At 45.2% G+C, this 21208-nt stretch overlaps 1 protein-coding gene across 3 annotated transcripts in view; it reads left to right on the forward strand.

Annotated features, from left to right (window-relative positions):
- The window catches only part of tfec (transcription factor EC), a 52524-nt gene that overhangs the window by 18202 nt on the left and 13114 nt on the right, over nucleotides 1–21208 (forward strand). The window contains exons 1-3 of one of the 3 annotated variants that reach the window (XM_061252703.1): nucleotides 10056–10338; nucleotides 16839–17048; nucleotides 18187–18288. In XM_061252703.1, the coding sequence (XP_061108687.1) occupies nucleotides 10282–10338; nucleotides 16839–17048; nucleotides 18187–18288 (369 nt within the window). In that variant the 5' untranslated portion in view covers nucleotides 10056–10281. Of the gene's footprint in view, nucleotides 1–10055; nucleotides 10339–11343; nucleotides 11476–16838; nucleotides 17049–18186; nucleotides 18289–21208 lie in introns of those variants that run through there. The other 2 variants (XM_061252704.1, XM_061252702.1) reach the window with 2 other exon arrangements.

Genomic DNA, 21208 nt, shown 5'->3' on the forward strand with positions numbered 1-21208 from the left:
GGGAAAGTCCCTGTGGATCAGAGAATCTGCTCAATGGGGGTAAAGTAAAGTCAAGTGATGGCTGCAGTGTTGGCCAGGGTGACATCATCACCATCCGCAGGGATTCGCTGCATCCTCATACAGGGTGAATGCATTTTCTCAACATGCATATAAAAATGAATAACGAGAATAAATGAAAAAATTGACACTTTGTTAAAATAAGATTATAAATTATGAATGTAAAATAAAAGCCTGTCTGGATTTAATCCACAAATGTAGCCCAAAGTACTGCACAAATGACTTAAAATCTTAAAACTCCTTTATTTATTTACTCTGTCAGCCCACTGACGACCAGGCGCGAGTTCACCTTTGCAGGTGTGATGTAGCGTTAGCGTTAGCTCCACAACACAGCTGTGGTGTGACCTAAGGGCCGGGCACAGTGACTTCCTGTGCGCACGACTTCACTTCCTGTGCGCACGACTTCACTTCCTGTGCGCACGACTTCACTTCCTGTGCGCACGACTTCACTTCCTCTGCGCGCGTCTGCCTCGGTCTGAGCTAGCGAAACCGTCCTTCCTCTCTCTGACGGCCAGAGCAGGCAGAAGCCGTCATGCTCGGGTTCGAGTCCATGGCCAGGCCCGGCCGCGGGTGACCCAGACAGCGCTTCACTGCGTAGCACTGAACTCCCTCCACACGACCCGCTATTCAAAACAACAGTGAAAAAGTGCCACATGCACAATTAATGTATATGAAGTCAAAATATGATTATTTTAAAATGCTCAAGGAGCCCAGACGATCAGGATACGACCTGAAAACAACGCGGTACATCTCTGCTCTTTTGAAACTGAGTATCTTCACAGAAAAAAAAAAGACTTATTTATGTCCAGAAGGCTTATTTTAGTCCGGAAATGAGCAGGGCCTTCCACACGGGAACACTGCGCGACTGTTCACCGTCACCGTCTGAGTTCGTCACTGGCCGAGTTCACCGCACACCAGCGATGTCAAAGTGCACGATTCACCCCCCAAAACGTTAAATCACACGCGATTACACCCAGAAACGCCAATATCGACGGCGCGCTTAATCCCGCTGGCAGTGGGACACAATCGGAGGAGACTGTGGGGTCGGCAGGAACTGGGCTGGCAGATTGAATCAAAAAGATCCGGTGTGGGTGCAGGATTTTATTTTAGCCCAGCACTAAGACACCCAATTAGCCTGATGATCCTATTCAACTAATCATAGTATTCAAGCGAGATATGCACATGTGGTTTTAGTGCAGGGCTCGAACAAGAACGGGCACCCACACCGGCCCTTTTCACGTAAGAAGTAGATGGTCTTGAGAGGCGTCCGGCTGCAAATGAAAACTCCACACTGGGGTGTAGCCCTGGATTCTGGGCCCCCTTTTTAATAAAACTAACAGATTTTAGTTTTATTTTAAAAAATCATTGTGGGCCCTCTCCAGCTGTGCCCCCCCCCCCCCCCCCCCGGGCCCCTAGAATCCTCACCACCTTTCACCCCACGAGCCACAGCCCTGATTCCGCATATCAGACTGTCAGACACCTCAGGACTTTGAGAAAAAAGCAAAACGTTTTTAAGGATTTTCCATACCTGGGAATGCCATGTCGAGCAATTAATACCCTAATGAACCTTAAGTCTTCCCTTTGGTCCAAAGGGCTTCCCGCGGCGATGAAAGGGAGCCTGTCCGCCCCCGTTAGCCTGACACGCGCTCTTTCTTCTGCAGATCAGATCATGCTAACGCCGTAGCGCCGTTTACAAGCGAAAACATCCCAGGAATGTTGGGCCGGAGCTGCCCTAACCGAAACACCCCGACCCCGTACAACACCCGGACCCCGTACAACACCCTGACCCCGCACACCGTAACACACACACACACACACACACACACAGCTCCGGAGTCGTGTCACTCACAACACTGCGTCTTGTTGACGGCCCTGCACATTTTTGCTTCGTTTGAAGATCAAGTGTCTTTTGTGTGGTTAATTAATGAGTTGTCAATAGGCTTCCTGTTTGCTAGAATGATGCATTGTGGGGGCATTCACTTCGAGTTTTACCCAACACTGCACATAGACAGACAGAAAAGAAGTTTAAATGGAAAAATATCCTTCCCCACTTATCTCCTATTAGTGTATGCCATTAACTCATCTTAGATTCCTGTATATGAGCCAGTGCTGTGTTGTTTTACAGATGCTCCTCTGTCAATGACAAAACATTCTCACAAAAACAAGAGAGAAGTGCACCTGCCTCAGTCATACACACACACACACACACACACACACCAATACCCCAGCACTCACACTTTGCCTCAGAACAACCTACAGAGGTTTAGAACAGCAGAATGGAGGGGTGTCTCGGTGGCGCAGCCTGTAGAGCACTGACCCCATGCTCATTGTGAGCCGCAACGTCGGCGGTTCGAATCCGACTGTCCAATAAAGCTGAAAAAGCAGAATGGAAAAGGCCCCTCTACCTGTCCTTCTGAATGGCCAATGGGCCGTATGTCTATCACAAGTCCTCCCACCCAGTTCTGAATTTCTCCATGGTGCCTCGATCGGATCGAGACCATGGACACAAACGACAGAAGAAGAGCAGGCCTCTCCATGAGCCGAGACTCCAGAACGCGCTCTGCTTCTTCTCCCTCTTTGGTAACGTCTCATCTAGCTCATTTTAAAATACGGCCGGGCCGATTAATCTAAAATTATATTGACCAAATTTCCAATTAATTTGAAAATTTATGTTTAAATCTCAAAATAAATTCTTCTGAAATGTAAAGATTTCTATGATTAAATAAATAACTATAAAAAAACTATATCTGAAATATAAATCGACAAAGAATTTGAAGCACGAGCCTAGTGAAAGTTCATGTTTCTGCCTCTAACCAGCAGACAAAGGGTTTGCCTGGCCGCACAAAAGCCCTTTTGTTTAGAGGTATTTATAGTGCTTTTGTTTAGAGGTATTTATAGTGCTGTAGTAGTGCATGAATGAACTCAGTTTTCACTGGAGACTGGCGAGGGTCAGGCGGGAGGAAGAGCGGTCACTGCGTCGCAAACAAACTGCCGCGGCTCCCTCTCCGCGCTTCTGACGCCTCCAGAAGAGCCTCTGCTCCGCTGAAGGCTCCAGTGAACGAGGATAAAAATGAGCGAACTTCCAAATGACAGACGACGGCAGTCGCGGTTGCTAATTGATAATTCGGAGACGGTTGCGCGACAATAATCGATTTTCAGCCCTTGTGTCGGTGCGTGTGTGATTCTTCTGAAGCCGGCATCCTTGCCTGGCCTTCTGACCCTTATGTATGGGGGTCATGCACCCCCCGTGCACGTTAACCCAGGCCTACGACAGGGCCTGCTTTCACATACATGGCTAACTGAGTTCACCCCATTAATTGTGTTCGTATTTTGGGAAAAACCCATGATTTTCGGTTTCGTGAAGATATTTCACAATTTAGCCAGCCTTGTTACCGGGGCGAGAGTGCAAAAACCTTTTAAGTTTAAGCTAAAGTTAGCTGAGTAAAATGAACAGATTGAGTGGTTTAAGCTTAAGTTAGCTGAATAAGATGAGTGATTGTCTGTTGGCTCACTCAGTGGTGGATGCAGGAGGGTGAGAGAACGACCTGCCACATTGCATGATGGGATGGAATTAGCCAAGGGGAAATTCCGAGGGTAAAAAAGGACAAACTGCACCTGCCATGAATACATGAGCTGCTACATCATGATAGCTGTGTCAGGTCAACCATGTACTTTTATATTACCTAGTTGAAAATGTAGAATTGCGATAAAGAGGTTTTTTTTACTTTGACCTGCTGCCAGCTCCTTCTGTAGCTGCTGTCACATGCCCTGGGAAGTTATTAAAATAATATAATTTACTGTTTCAGTGCAGTGACATTATCGTAGAGTCCAAATATTACGGGCTCATAACTACTTCAAAATTCAGCGGAATTAAATTAGCCACTCCTAAGTGAATAAAAGTCTTCATATGCATTTAATCTATCTGCAATGCTGTGCCAGGCGTTCCCCCCTATTTGATTTGCTGCTTCAGACTGCTGTCTCTTTTTCATAAGCCTCTTTCTCTTTAGAGGTGAAAAAATATGGCCTCTCCAGTGTCAAGCCATAAAACTGACATCCCCCCCATGAATAAAAACAAAACCAGCAGGTGATCAGAGTCAATGTACTGGACCCAGGTGCAGACATGGTGATGGAGAGGTAGAGGTGACGGATATAAAAAGACTGAACAAGGGAACATAACTGGGAAAACTAGGAAGGGCGAGAAACATTCGGTGGTACAAGTGCGAAACAAAACACTGACACCAGACAGCTAAAACAGAACAAGGAACTTAACTACACAGATGCACAGGTATATTAATAACTTAACAAGACACAACTGCTAAAAATAATCAAACCACTAATCCAATGAAATCACAACCGCAGACAAACAAGAGAACAAATTCGTAAAAATGAGGAACACTGGAAACAGGGAATTGGCGGCCTCCGGTGGTTGAAAGTGGAACTGTGACATGGCTCATTTTCAAAAAAAAAGAAATACTGTTTTTCAATGTGATTACATGATCCAGCCTCGCCTTGCTTTGTGTCCATATAAGGTAGGATGATCCTGTTTTTGCCGTGCGATTCATCTCCCTTTTACAGCAGAACGGACGCGTGCAGTTCTCCAAGATGATTCAGTGCTAGATTGACTAATCAAATCATAATTCATGTTCATGCAATAGAGTAAGCCCGTATGCCATACATGAGATAATCTGAGATGGCAGTCCTGGGTTGTCCTGGATGAAACAGGGCCCGGCTTCGTCTGCTTGAGCCCAAAGACGACGTTCAGTGTATGAGGCCTGACGTAGCAGCCATTTTCTCCCCTGAGTTTGACACGGAGTAGCCGGGCTGCTGTGCTGTTTCACCCCGGTTTAGTGTGCTGAGATATGGCCTACACAAGAGCCCAGCTTTAATCAGTCACAACATCCACATTCGAATGGCATGTCACAGAGATACGCATCACAAGCGTGCCTTTGTACGCGCTCTAAACGGTGTATTATTAGTTCGAGTGAGGTCAAAGCTGATCCAATTTTCTGCTTAGCTTCCATTAAACAGCTATTGCATTATTTCATTTTCTACAATCTAATTAAGGGTGTAATGAATATATCTCCAGCAGAAAGCTTTTGAAAAGTGGTTGGCAGACTTTAGCCCACAAATGCACTTTGTGTACAAAAGCTAAATATATTTTACTCCGCTAAAGACCGAAAGTTGTGGAATGTGACTACCTTCATTTGGGCTGGTGCGCTTGCGATAGCTCAAGCTGCATTCAAACCCAGCCGTTTTTGCAAAAGAGATATTTACTGCATGTTCAGTTTGGGCCCCTGCTGCCACATTTCTCCCCCTTTCTAACATTTGGTCTGAAAAACAGATGAACCTCTTGACCACCTCTGCATGCTTTTATGCATTTAGTTGCTGCCACATGATTGGTTGATGAAATATTTGTATGAATAAGCTGGTGGTTATGGTACCTAATAAATTGCTCACTGAATGTATAACTACTGCTTAAGTAATTACAGTGTAGGTAAATGTCTGAAATAATTTATACAAAACACAGACTAAGAACACTTTGTTCTCCAAAACTCATGAATATGGCTTAATATCTGTGTAATTTTTAGTGTAATACAGTATAATTACTAAGACTGCTCTGATACCTACCGATAATGATAATTTTCCTTTGAGCATGAACAAAATTATTCGCACACTGGCTGAATAATATTAGTTTTATCTCTACATGTTGAGTGATAAAAGAATTCATAATGAGTTAGTCTAAAAATTCTGATTAATTCTGAAAACGTCTGGATGTATTTTACAGATCACCGAACACGTTTTCCCAAAAAAGAGCCTACAAACTGAATTTAAAATTCAAAATTTTAAAAATAGTCTTGCTGAAATATACTTTTACATTCCCCCCTCTCAACATTGCCTACTGCCCCTCGACACACAGTTTAGCCTCCCCTCAGAGGTAGTTCTGGTGCTTTAATCAGAAGCTTGTCTTCAGCATTGGTTCCCTGCTTCAGGTGAAACATTCTCACTGTTCCCTTCCTTCGCCCGTGAAAAAACTGGGTGATTAAAGGGTTGTGAAAACTCCCCAGCTCACCTAAAGCTGGGACAATTAAAGTAATCTAATTATTTTAGGAGTCGTTCAAGATGTGTCCGCTGCTCAGAGACTCTCCCATGAGCCACTACTCCACCCCCCCTCTTGTGTACCAATTCTGTAATCCTGAAAGGGGGTGAATTGTGAATCAGGTTATTGATGCACAATGAAGACGTCTGAAGTTTAATTTGGAGATCAGAAAATCATTCCAAAGGGAGGGTTTTTAATGTTCACTTTTCCTAGTGGCCATAGTATTCCATAACACAACGAACCCAGCCGAGCAGGCTTCTGGAACGCTTCTCGGAAAAACAGAAGATATTCCTAGAATGGCAGGCATTTATATAGAAGTATGTTGGGCCCAATGGTACAACTGTATGGAGGGTCTCTGTAGTCTGTGAATGACTCGGCTCAAAACGAGAACATTGGCATGCTTACGGTTGATTGGCTGTTAAATCTAATTGGAGGGCTAGGAGCCAATGAAGACAGACTGTGACAGAGGTGTTCAGCTCAAGAGTCCTTTTGTGATCCATTTCAGGGAACTCAAAATTGGCTTAAAAGGCAAAATCGTATTACTTCAACCCTTCCAACGGTATCTCTTCTGAAAAGAGAGTGGTTTAAAGCCGAAGAGTGTGTTTGAAATCCTTTTACATAAAAGTGCTGGTAGTTACATCTGCAGTTCTTTTTGCTTGTGAGCGTTTGGTTGGTAGCCAATAAGGTCAATACCTCCCTTGCAGAAATGCAAAAGCACAACAAAAAAAAGCATGTGACAAAAATTAGTTGATGTGAGTGGGCTGTTGTTATTTTCAGAGATGAATCTAGGCATAATTATGATTTAGTGTCTCGCAGCATTGAAAAAAAAAAGGATTTTCATCAAGGTTTTAAAGTTGGTCTTGCGCATCTTCGGTTTTGAGATGTTGTCGTGTAAATAAACAGAACTTAATTACTCATTATGCCGAGGCAATCGGCTGAGCAGTGCTGGGAAGCAATGCTAAACATGTCCTGTAATGAAGCAGGTTGCATGCGGTTTCAGTGCAATTAGTCTGCACTCGTGTACTGTGCCAAACTCAGGACTTGAGAGGCCCACAGAGAAGTCATTTCTATCGATATCTTCAACAGTGCTGGGAACCAAAGCCGAGCAATTGTTAAAGTTAACACAAAAGGGTTCTGAGGCTTGTCTCCGTAGAGGAACTCTGTCTGGAACCCATAGGTGTGAAGTGCGAAAGCTCCCAGGCAAAGAACCGTTCTGCCCGACAAAGAACCGTTTAACTAGACAGGGTTCTTCTACGGAGTCACAGGGTTCCTTTTGGAACCATCGGTTCTGAGAATGTAAAGCAGGTGGCATTCGCTGTGAGTGCAGTCAGTCTGCATTTCTGTCCCTTGACAAACTGAGGACCTTTGCGGCCCCTAGTGAACTAATTTTGGAAAGAAAACGCCAATATTAATATTGTCTATTTCCACCAATATTGCGGTCCGTGCGCAGTCCCTGATGTTGTAGCACTAAAGATTTCAGTCTGTATATTCAATTCAGCCGAGCACCTAAAAACTCTTTGGCACACAAAATAGGGCCTAAAATCGCTGTAATCTTTAATTTATATACAAATCATTAAAGTGTGGCAGCTATCACGCATTCCTTTTCTACTCGGATAAAACAGCCTTCAGATGTGGGAGCCGAACTTTGAAGTCTGGCCTCAGAAGCGGGGCCCGCTCGTACAGGAAGCGCTCATGTTTTATAGATGTTGTATGTGGAACTAACAAAGGTGAGTCTGGTCCCAGCAGAGTGCGGAAATAGCCGGCGCGCGTTCTCACCGCGAGTAAACACGGTCCAAAGCACCGCGGCGGTGAGGAGACTCACGCGGCGCTGCTGAAACTCCCCCCGTCCGGCCGGCCGTTATCCAGACTCGAAACTTGGCGAGAAAAAATCGAATACCGCTTCAAACACAACTGAGAAGCGAGAGCGAAGTAAATAAACAATTAAACGAATCGTCAGTGAAAGCTAACGAGCTTGAATGGTATGTTTGACTCCTTAATGTCTCAAATCATGCGACTTAATGAAAGAAAGAAAAGATTTATGCACCCTCTCTCCCCCCCCCCCCCCAGAGTTTCACTCAATTACACAGGAGTCATTAAAATGTCATGCTCACAAATGTAAATAATTTTAATTCAACGGCGGAATCAGAGTCAAAAGCCATTTAGTTCAAAGAGTGTTCCTGGTGATGCTATACAGCCACTAAACGGAATTTGTCTCAAGCATTTCCTACTGAGAAACCCCCCCCACCCCCCCCAATAATAACAACATAAAAGTCTCTTTGGTGTCGGAGGATACGGCCAATTAAAATGTCACAGCCGCAGAAGGCACGCGGCGTTACTGTGTGACAGAGAGGATGCGAGTTGATTGCCGGCTAAATAGAACATTAGCGGGCGGCGTGCCGGCGTGTCGAGGCGGCGTGTGTGCTGGCGCGTTCACGGCGTAATCATTATAACACGCCGTACAGTCGGCCCCGTCAACTGTACACGTAATCGCCCGTGACAGGCTCAGTTATGTGTGTCAAAAGCGATTAGGCTGTCCATCACGCTCGGTATCGACAGCCTGTGAATCGCGGCGGACTTGGCAGCGGTTTGCGGATTACGCAACCGCGTGCGCTCGCTCGGCGCGACTATCCGCCCGACGGCTTTTGTTGTGGAAGAGGTTAAGATGCAGGAAGCTCTGGTTTTTATTTATTTATTTTATTCCTTCTTAACAGCATTGCTGCGGTGAGAGAGAAGTTGTCCTAGAATAGATGCGGACTCAGCGAAACTCGCCTCGGTTTGTTCCTAGAATATGGACGGGAAAGCCATGAAACATTTCCAACAACATCTGGCTTGTTTCCTGAACCACGTTCCCGTAATTCAGTTTTGTTAGCCCTTTCTGTATAGTAGATGACTCCTTCAGCAAAAAGTCAGGAATACTGAAGTAACGGGGAATTTCAATACTCAGAATGTTCTTTCAATTTTACGGACATGAATCCTCATGATGTTATGTAATAATAATTATCAGGAGATGTTGCACATTAAGTTCATATTGTTTTTTGTGATGTGTATTTTTTTTTAAAGAACTTGTTCCCGTAATGCTTGCTTAATGTTATGCTTTCATCATTTTTGGATAGTGTTTACAGTAACTGTAGGCGTTGCGCGTGTGTGTGTGTGTTAGTGTGTGTGTACGAGTGTGAGTGTGTGTGAGTGTGCCTGCGTGTGTGTGTGTGTGTGTGTTAGTGTGTGTGTTAGTGTGTGTGTGTGTGTGCATGTGTGTGCGTGCGTGTGTGTGTGTGTGTGTGCGTGCGTGCGTGTGTGCGTGCGCGTGAGTGTTTGTATGTGTATGTGCGAGTGTATGTTTGCGTGCGTGCGTGTGTGTGTGTGTATGTTTGCGTGCCTGCGTGTGTGTGTGTGTGTGCGTGTGTGTGTGTGTGCGTGCGTGTGTGTCCTCGGGGAAGTCTCATTGCTGCCTAACAGCTCGATTTTGGCTCTACTTTCCGAAAAACGAGGACGAAGCGTGCCTGCACTCTGACCCCTGGGTGACCCCTGCCGCGGCGTTGTTGTGTGCGTTGGGGACGCGTGTTTCCCTCGCAGCTCCCGGACCCCCGTTCGGGGCACGAGCGCGGGGCAGAAGCAGGAAGCGGGCGCTGGAGAGATACCCAGGTACTCCGAGCGGGAATGTGCTGAGTCGGGCCGCGTGGCCCGTGTGTCAGGAACACTGGAGCAGGAACACGTTCTGACCCCCCCCGACCCCCCCCAGCCCCAGCTGAACCGCCGCGGGGCCTTTTGGCCCCTGCCTGCAACCCCCCCCCCCCCCCCGCTCCGGGGTCTCGTAAGAACACACACTCGTAGGAAGTGTGTTCCTCTGAAAAGTTGCTGCGTGTGTCGTTCCTTCCTCTCCCAGCACATTTCGCCAGAGCCCCTCAGGAAACGCATCCTTGGACGTCCCGCCTGTCAGTGGAGCTCTCTAACTCCATGACTTCTCCTGCTCCACTGTCGCCACAAGCCCTCTCCTTCTCCAAAGCGCTCCCTCTCTTTCTCCGAAGCGCTCCCTCTCCTTCTCCGAAGCGCTCCCTCTCTTTCTCCATCGTTCGTTCCTCACCTCCGCTGTGCCCTCTCCTCTCGTCCTCGCCACCACGCTGGAAGCCATGAGTCGCTGCTGCCTGGTCAAAGTCATCTCCCTGACGGAGGTTCAGCTGCTGCCGGTAGGTAACGCTGGGCGCCCTCCACATCTTTACCGCAGCGGGGAGTTAGAGAGAGTGAGCTGTCGGCCTGGGGTTGAGGAGTGCGTGCTACAGGGGGAAGGTCACAGGTCAGCGTGAACGCAACAATGACCGAGTGCATTTTACTCTGTGAGAGCGCTGATAAACTCTGCCGAATCCACAGTGAGCGTTTCATCTTTTGGAGATTCGGAGTGGGTGCTACCAAGCTATCAAAGTGGGGCGGGAGTGAAATCAACAAGGACAGAGGATATTTTACTTTGCGAGAGCGCATTCAATCTCTCTTTTAACCTCTTGTGGTCAGTGCAAGCTGAGATGCTCTGCTCCGTCAGTAGCCGACAGCGACACTGAGAATCTGAGTGAGACTGGTGGAGACTGGCTGTGAATCACTGGAGGTCACACAACGCAATCATGGGCACCCCTCTTTATGGCGTGCCTCCCTGCTGTCTATTCCAAAATGGTGCCTGGTGTTGGATATATGAAGTGCTGTATATGTGCCACCAGAACTATCACTTCAAGGAAAGCATGCAGTTATTTCATTCAAAAATGTCCTGCCCTGGATTCTTGCTACGCTGAGAGCAGCATTGATGTCGTTGAACAGAGTGATTATTTCTGCTGACGGGCATCGTAATTCACGCGGATGCACGTCTTGTTCTCCCTCACCCCGTTGAGGAACTGCGATATGCGGTTGAACGCAAAAAGCCCTTCGATTGGCCGGTTCAGCAGGGCCAGAGGGTGGCACGACATCAGAAGGGGGAACGGCACAACAACGTGAACGCACGTTACACCGCCGTGCACTACTCTTGTGCACAGGAATGCCCGTTCACTACAGGGCCAGACCTGGCATAACTCAGCCGGACCCAAAGAGGAAGCCAGAGTGCGGATGAAGGTTCCGTTCGCAATGACATTTATATTACAAAAGCATTAATTTCCCTGTTTCACAACCAAGAGTTTTCTGAAGTGAAACCGCTGCTGCCCCCGGCTAATAACGAAACATGGTTGAGCAATGTTTTTCTAGAACCCTCCACCATTAACAGTAACAGTTCCTCAAGAACGTTAAACTTTAAAAATGCAGCGCAGGGACACAAGGGTTGCCGTTTCACCGTAACTGACCTCTCTAAGGTAATACAAGCTTGCGTTGCCGTTTCAATATCATACCAATATCCACTTTATTAATGTTAGAGATTGGATGGTGTAAACTTAGATTGAGTACTTATTGAATGTCTGTGCATTTGATGTGGTGTTCAGATCATTGATGCAAGAACAGTCATGTGCACCGAATTCTAAACGCATATGATTTAAAAATATATAAGCACTCTAAACTGAAAGAAAGTATTCAAATATCTTTTTACAATAAATATTTGTTGTATCCGATGGTCATGATCATTAAGATCATTATTTCTATCGCAAAAATGTGAAGAATATTTATTTCGAAGATATTTCCCTTCTGATGATATTTCTGTTTTATTGTCTTTGAGCATCCTACCCTCTGTGAAACACACTACAGACTTGCGACATTTAAACACACCTGTGGCTTGAGAGTCTGCATCCTGTTTGTACACCTAGTGTGCCAATTCTTTCAAAACATTCATTTAAATTCTAACACATTTTTATATCAGCTGCAATCTAAGTTAATTAAAATTATTCATAACAAGAAAGTGAAATGGCTTCCTGTGTTCCCAGCATGGCTTAAACAATTATCACATTTTCGGCAATGCCAAGTCGTACAGTAATCTCCCGGAGAAGGACATGACCAAGAAAGCTTCCATTACTGAGATTTAAATGCCTCATCGATTCCTCAGTCACTGTTAAACACACTGCAGCCATATGCACCCGAGAGACATTTGTTTAACCGTGTTTTACTAGTTCAGCCATTTTATTTTCAGAGCTACAGACGGCTGTCCATTAAATCATGGCCGCATTCACAATCTGTGAAAAGTATCTCAGTGTCACTTCTAAATTTACCAAATATACTCACCAAAATGGTTCATGGTTTTTTTTTTTTTTACATTTTGGCATTAATTTATAGTGATTTATAGAGAACATGTAGATGTAACTAGACTAGGAGATCTTGTAAAGGGAGATCTTGGTGTAGGGCCTGAAATAAGATGCAGAAAGGTGTGCACTTGTCACTAATTCTGGTGAATATTTGAATGACGAAGGCAACATCCCACCAAACTCCTGACTGACAGGGAGCAGATGGATAGAATGGATAGAATTGTAATCTTTCTGTTTAGGAAGACAGCATTTACTACTCATGAAGGTTACACCCTGCTGAAAAAAACAGCTCAAGCTATGTTTTGAAACAGCTGGTAGCTAGTTGACCAGTTCAGCTCCATACTCAACATGTTTTCACCAGCTCAAGCTATGTTTTGAAGCTGGTCCTAGCTGGATTTTTCACCAGGGCATTACTCATTTTGCTGGCAATATGTATAAATCACACACTGAGGAGAGGTGTTGTTTTTTGAGATAATTTACTAGAAATAACCACAACCAAACGAAAGTGGATACTTCTGAAAGAAAGAGGAAGAGTAACTGGAAGTTCAGACAGTGGTTGACAGACTTTTTTGGTGGTTCGTTGACTTTGGGAAACCATTTCCCAACAGATCCATGAGAGCTTGTTCTTCCTGAAGCGTCCCAATACTCCAGCTGTCCTAACACTTTGAAGTTTCTGGAGACTGTAATCGAAAGTGAAATTGAGCCACTCGATTAAAATAAATAAATAAATAAATAATGGAAAAAGACATAACAGTTCTTTTTCAACCCTTTTTGCAAGTGGTGAAGATCGTATTCCACAGACACTAATTGAAAAGCCACCACGAGAATACTTTCACACCATTTGGGTATTTGTGAAAGATTTGTTGAAGGGAATGAAATGACAGGGGTGTTTATTTGACATTGACAGCCACACGTAATTAAACAAGTGTGCAGAGGAGTCAGTGAGAGGAGTCCTTGAGAGGAGTCAGTCAGAGGAGTCAGTCAGAGGAGTCAGTCAGAGGAGTCAGTGAGGATTCACACCTGTGGCCCTCTGTGATCCCCTTCAACAGGTGTTCATATCAACAAACCGTACAACACACACACACACACTATACAACAGAAAAACACACACTCTCTGTACAACAAACAAACACACACGCTCCGTACATAGCCAGTAAACACAAACACACACATACACACACTGTGTACATACCCAACACACACACAAACATACACAACAAATACACACTCATACAATGCACATACTGTACACACACAATGAATGAGTATGAGGGTGATCTGTGTAGGAATTACAGCCCTTTTTATACCTTCAAAAAGTATTTGCAGACATTACGGTAATATGAAATAAAGTCATCATATTTAGCACTTGGTTGTTATTCCTTTACATTTGGTGACTGCCTGAAGTCTTCGACCAATAGACATCACCGGACACTGGGTACCTTCCATCATGTACATTGTTTTTTTTCAAATCCAATGTGCTGGAGTACAGAGCCAACACAACAGAAATTGTGCCACCGTCCTCTGCCATTGTTGTTGTTAGGATTCCTATTGGTTCACACCCACAGAGAGGCCTTTGTTCCAGTGGCATTACTCATTGGAGAAGTATTGGTTAATTCAATTAGATTCCCAACTGCTTAACAAGCATGTCTCCTGCATTTACAGTTCACAGACAAAGTAAGGCAAGGACAAGCATCACACAGAGATAGCTGGTGTGAAAAAAATAAAAGATGTTGGTTCTGTAATATGCTGGAGGAATCTAAATGAGAGATAAGAGAACAGGTTGCGAGTCTGGTTTTTGACTGTAACAAAACCCCTTTTTCACTTCACTTCTTTCAGATGTGTTTTCACACTGTTACGACAAACAGAGAACTGAATGTATTTCTTTATTGCCTTGCCCCCTCCAAAAAAATGCTAATGCTAAAACCTGTAAATGCAAATGGATTGTCTTTCAGATATAGAGCAGTGACATCACAGTGGTGTTTCAGATATAGTGCAGTGACATCACAGTGGTGTTTCAGATATAGTGCAGTGACATCACAGTGGTGTTTCAGATATAGAGCAGTGACATCACAGTGGTGTTTCAGATATAGTGCAGTGACATCACAGTGGTGTTTCAGATATAGAGCAGTGACATCACAGTGGTGTTTCAGATATAGTGCAGTGACATCACAGTGGTGTTTCAGATATAGAGCAGTGACATCACAGTAGTATTTCAGATATAGTGTAGTGACATCATAATGGACACCTTTACTTGATATTTTGTACTGTACTAGGGGAGGGGCTTGTTGTCAGCGAGCCTTTTATGTCCGTAAAGAGTCTGGCACAGGGTTCATCATCTGAAAGTTTTAGGATCAATCGAGACTAATCCAATATTAAATCTTATAGTTTCATGGCTTCACTCTTTTTGTGAATTGCTACTGACATTTAATAGGGACTTGCAGGGGTGACTTAACATTTAACCAAGTAAAAAAACCAACAACAATCCACAAAAGATGAAAACCTTCTAAAGCATTAAGAGAGAAAAAGTTGTTGACTGAAGATCTTTTGTGTGTGTGTGTGTGTGGGTGTGTGTGTGTTTGTGTGCAGTAAGATGCCGCCATTATTTTTGCGATGCTTCTAAAAATACTTCCGCAATCATTTACTGGCACTTGTCGACTTGCTGACAGTGATGCACTTTGTGGAGATCGGCCATTGATGAAAATGGGAACATCGAAAGACAAAAGAAAACAGTTTTCCTCTATATATAGGCTGCAGCACATACAGAGCAGTGAAATCAGATTAGAGCTCATATCAGTTATTCTTGTCTTCCCACACTCAAGACAACGGGCCACAATGTGCCGCGCTGAAAATGGCAGCGGGGTTATTTAAAAACCACAGCGAACAACCAGCAGCTTGTTGAAAAAGGTCGGTCTGTGATTCGCCCGTTTTCTTACAAAATAGAGGAAAGGGGCGGTTCCGCCGAATTAATGCCGTATACAAAGTTCAGATACCCGGCTCTGGACAAACCGGAGTGATCTTCAGCGTCTCTGTTTGAGGAGCTCATCTCGGCGCACAATGGAGGGATGACCTTGCCGTGGCTAATTAGGTCACCATTAGCGCGGCTCGTTGGTTTATAAAGTCCCCGCTGAGGCTGCGGGCGGGCAGTCGCTGAGGGCCACAGCGGGGAGGCGAACATTCCCCGGGACCCTACAGAACCGTTTCCCAAGCCCCAAAGCCGAAGACGCGGTCGCACTGAGGATGCCGCACCTAACCGACTGTAGCTACTACAAGATGCGGGACGGACCGCGAGTTTCCAATGTAAGGATCTTCCGGAAAAGACCCGTCGAGTTCAGGCAGACGCTAACAATTCGATTCATAAAAAAAAGGGAAAAAAAAGAAAAGAAAAAAAAACATACAAGAAAATAATTATTGGGAATTTGGATGAAAATGTGAAATTAACGCGATTTCATAATTGGCTTATTTCGACTGGTTCGACCATCTTTTCGTCTACAACATACAAGGTGTCTTGGGTGTTTTCCACCACTGTATGAAGAACTTTTTTTAAACCTGTGAGAACAACTCGATTGATATAGATGATCTGATGTAAATGGCTTAAGTGTCAGCGGATTCAAAACATAATGAGGAATGTTGTTGAGGACGGCAGGTCATTACAGGTCACAGTAAATAATAATAAACAATAAACGGCATAAATCTTTTCGGTTTTGCCTTGATCCCAGACTTTGCTGCCTGATGAAGTTGAGGGTCTGAAGATGGTTATTAATTTGGAGGAATAGCAATGTTTTTTTTTTTTTTTTGCAAATATCAATGCCTTTTGGGCATGTGGGATTAGAGTTGTCAGTCCATGACTTTGTTGTCCGTACTGTACATCTTCACCTGGATTCAGTCACTGTTTGACAATAACTGACTTTAAAGTGCAAGTGCCAGTTTATGTCTTCACAAACAAAAGCTTGGATAGATAAAATGATTCAAAGTAAGATAATGTAATCGTGAATTCAGCAGATATTCAGTGTCAGAGAAGAATTCAGATGCAGACACAGGTGTTGATTGAATTCTGGCTATTGAGCAGACTTGAATTGAGTTGATGCTGAACTGTAGATAGATATACACTCGTCAGGTCCCGCATTGGAAAAGACATTTCGATCCCAATGGTTTTTTTCTGCACTCACTGAAAGAAATTGGCAGTGGAGATATAACGCTTTTTTTCTTTAAGGATCAAATTTCCCAGATGTACCTTTCTGGGTACAAATAAGTAGGTTTTCCAAGCAAAAAACATACAAACGAATAATATTTTGGTGGCTAGGGGTACAAATCTTTGTACATAGGGTACCACCCTTGTGGCAAGCATTTTTACCTTTTTAGGCACTTTTCGGATTATTTCTGAGTGAGTTTAAAGAATGGTTAAATAAAATAAAATAAAATATTTAACGTGAGTGAAAGTGGGCGAGTGATTGGGTGCTGAACAGTGCGCTGAATCTCTGTTTGGACAGGTGCAGAACCACCTCCACCAGGCCCCGGCGCAGCAGGTCAAGCAGTACCTGACGCTGGGCTCCAAACTGGGCGTGCAGGGCCACCCCGTACCCCACCCGCTCCCGGGGCAGCCCCTGATGCGGAACGGACACCTGCCCCCCGTCAGCGATGGGAGCACCCCCGGGAGTCCTGTCACCTTACTGACGCTAGCCGCTAGCCATGACAGCAAGGTGGGTCCCCCAACACCTCACCCCACACCTCACCCCACACCCTCACACCTCACCCCACACCGCCACCCTCACACACACACACCCACACCCTGACCTTCACCCCCGGGAGTCCTGTCACCTTACTGACGCTAGCCGCTAGCCATGACAGCAAGGTGGGTCCCCCAACACCGCACCCTCACACCTCACCTCACACCCTCACACCTCACCCCACACCCCCACACCTCACCCCACACACCCACCCTCACACACACACACCCACACCCTGACCTTCACCCCCGGGAGTCCTGTCACCTTACTGACGCTAGCCACTAGCCATGACAGCAAGGTGGGTCCCCCAACACCTCACCCCACACACCGCCACCCTCACACACACACACCCACCCTCACACCTCACCCCACACCACCACCCTCACACACACACCCACCCTCACACCTCACCCCACACCCCGACCCACACACACACACCCACCCTCACACACACACACCCACACCCTGACCTTCACCCCCGGGAGTCCTGTCACCTTACTGACGCTAGCCGCTAGCCATGACAGCAAGGTGGGTCCCCCAACACCTCACCCCACACCCCGACCCACACTCCTCCATGCTCACACCCCCACACCGCCACCCTCACACACACACCCCCACACCTCACCCCACACCCCGACCCACACACCCCCACACCTCACCCCACACCCCAACCCACACACCCCCACACCCCAACCCACACACTCCCACACCTCACCCCACACCCCAACCCACACACCCCCACACCTCACTCCACACCCCGACCCACACACCCCCACACCTCACCCCACACCCCGGCCCTCACACTGCCATTCTCACACCATCACCCCAAACCCTCACACACTGCCACACTCACCCACAAACACACACCATCACTCCACACTTCACACCCCACACCTCCACCCACACTCCCCCCCGAACCCACCCCACACCTCCACCCACACTCCCCCCCACCCATCCACCCACTTATATGTACACTCTTGTTTTGAGTGTACATATGAACTCCATATTTCTAAAAGATGACGCAGTAGCAGAAACATAAAAAAGAGAAATATAGAATATCAATGAAACTGTCAACAATAACAAGTGATTACTGTGATTCTTTTTGTTTTAGTTTCCCGTGGATGAAGTCATGGATGACTTAATAAGCCTTGAATCCGGTTTCAAAGACGAGGGTTTGGGACACATGGAGTCTAACCTGCTGCTGCAGAACAACGTAAGTACTGGAAAAATAACTATTACACTACTGACATTTCATACATTTCAATAACCTACACTGTACATAATTATACACCATATCCACCCTATAAAATGAAGTATTATCATTGAACAAATATAACATAACAGTATTGATTAAATTGAGATAGCACGTATAATTATTGATGAATTTGTTAACTTGCCTTAACATTTTTGAGTAAATAGGGGTGTCGTTTTTTACAGAGTAGCTCAAACCAAACATTTCTTGGAGTGTTGGTGTAAAGGCCAGAATGTGCAGCCATAGTACACATGAGGGTGCCAAAGGTCAAAGGTCAAAGGGCAAAGCCAAAGGTCCCCTGAGTGTGTCAGTACTCTCTGGTCTGTTTGGGATTCACTGGAAACAGAACAAAGCCTGTTTTACGACACCAGTACTCTGTGCTGCTAACGCGAGCAGAAAGACAATGTGATGAATCCGTTGCAGTCCCTCTCTGTGATATAATGAATTCAGTGCCATCTACGGCGTCACCTGTGAATTTCCTCCAACGTGAGAAAGCTCTTCACTCAACACACAACCATTTTCGCATGTTAATTTCACAACTGTCCACATGAGTAGCTTGATTGAACTGTGCCTTTCCGTTAATTAGGCAGATTACACACGCGAAGGTGTGTTTACCCTTCTGGGGTTCCATTTTTTACTTGTTACTTTGTATTTACATCATGCACAGACTTTAGTAACAGCGAGGCCACGGGCGCACGTGTGTGTGTGTGTGTTTTTGTGAATGCATTTTTTTGCTGATCCTACCTACCTTACTAACAGGCAGAAATTACATGTCTTGTGATTACTTTTGAAAAATTCCAGCACATCAGGCTGTGAAAAACAACAAAAAACTATTATTATATGAGATATCATCATGTTCTTGTGAATGAACCGTTGATAAACACGGATGGAAGGACACATAGGTCTATAGGATTTAGGAAGATTCAACCTGACAGAAAATACTGAAATTGATTTACAGTAGTGCTTTAGTCAATTCTTTGATATCATATCCATAAGCTTGAATGAGATTTCTCCATCATGAATTGCTTTCTGAGGGAAACGGTTAGCTCATGGCCTAAGACCTAAGATTTAAGACATTTTCCCTTCAGGGGATTTATAAATGAAACCCATGATGCCAGTGATGGGTTATCAGGGTAATCTCAGAAAGAAAGGCTTCTTTGGCCTGTCTCTATAAGAGAACCCTTAGTTCTTTCTGGAACCCTCTATGCCGGGTGTGAAAGATTGAACCATTTTGATGGACAAAGAAACTTTGCACTAGGTAGGGTTTCTTAAAGGAGACACAGATGAACCTTTCAGAACCCTTTCTTCTGAGAATGCAGTGCATGTCTGTTTGTAGTGCGACGGAAACCGATTCAAATTAGTGTCGGGCACTGAAGGTCAGGCCTGTTGTTTTGCAAGGCTAAATTCACAAGCCCTCATTTTAGTAGAAACATTTGAGCATGTAATTGAATTTAAACTAAACAGCTGACACATTACAAAACAAAACTAAAATATAAAAAAGAAATCAAACAAAGGAGTCATTCCAAGTGCGTTGATCGCCATGTCAGAGCAAAACGTTGTTTTGGCTTGTGCGTAAACTGTTGATACTCAAACATTATCTCCAGATGTGAAGCCAGCTAACCGTGATAAGTCAGAACACTCCTCCCTGTCCGTATCATTGACATGCTTTACCGCAGCATATTGTCATTTTCACAGGCCGATTCAGAGTTAAATTACAAAGCGACCGTTTAACCCCCAGTATTTACTCTGCGTGCACACAAGGCAATGCTTCAACCTACACCGACCGAGATAAACTCCAGCCACCACTCAATGTATCAGAGAGCTAAGCTTCATTGTTAGCCTGTGGGTTATATGATAGGAAGCAAATCAAGTGGAAAGCAGGAAAATAGAGGCGCTTATCACCTGAAAAGTCTCGTAATCCCAGAGAAGTATTAGAACTGAGCCATTTGTAGAGGCAGGGGTCTTATGGGCAGCCTATGGCCTTGTGGCTAAGGTGCTTGACTGGGAACTGGATCGTTGGCGGTTCAAGTATAGACACAATAAGTTCAGTGCAGCTGTTGGGCCCTTGAACAAGGCCCTTAACCCCATATTGCTCCAGGGGAGATTGGCGCCTGTTTAGTCTAATCAACTGCAAGTCGCTTTGGATAAAAGCGTCAGCTAAATAATTGTTGCCTTAAAACTCTGAGGGAGAACAGGACAGGACATGTTTGAGAGAGTTTCTGAGTATTGGTGTGTGTGTGTGTGCATGTATGTGTGTGTGTATGTGTATGGGTGTGTATGGGTATGTATGTGTATGGGTGTGTGTGCCTGTGTATATGTGTGTGTGTGTGCATTTGGGTGTGTGTGTGTGTGTGTGTGTGTATGCGTGTGTGTATGTGTGCATGCATGTATTTGTGTGATGTGTATGTGTATGTGTGTGTGCGTATGTATGTGTGTGCGTGTGTTTGTGCATGCGTGTGTATGTGTGAGTGTGTGTGCCTATGGGTGTGTGTATGCGTGTGTGTGTATGTGTGTACGGGTGTGTGTGTGTATATGCGTGTGTGTGTATGTGTGTACATGTGCGTGTGTGTAGCGTGTGTGTATATGCGTGTGTATGCGTGTGTATGTGCATATGGATGTGTGTGTGTTTATATGCGTGTGCGTGTGTATATGTGCGATGTGCATGTGTGTGTGTATGTGCGTGTGTGTGTGTGTATGCATGTGCGTGTGTGTGTGTATGTGCGTGTGTGTGCATGTGCGTGTGTGTATATGTGCGTGTGTGTATGTGCATGTGTGTGTATGCATGTGCGTGTGTGTATATGTGCGTGTGTGTGTGTGTATGCATGTGCGTGTGTGCGTGTGTGTGCATGTGTGTGTGTGTATGTGCATGTGTGTGTATGTG

This window comes from Conger conger, chromosome 8 (assembly GCF_963514075.1).
Source record: "Conger conger chromosome 8, fConCon1.1, whole genome shotgun sequence".
Classification (NCBI taxonomy): Eukaryota; Metazoa; Chordata; class Actinopteri; order Anguilliformes; family Congridae; genus Conger; species Conger conger.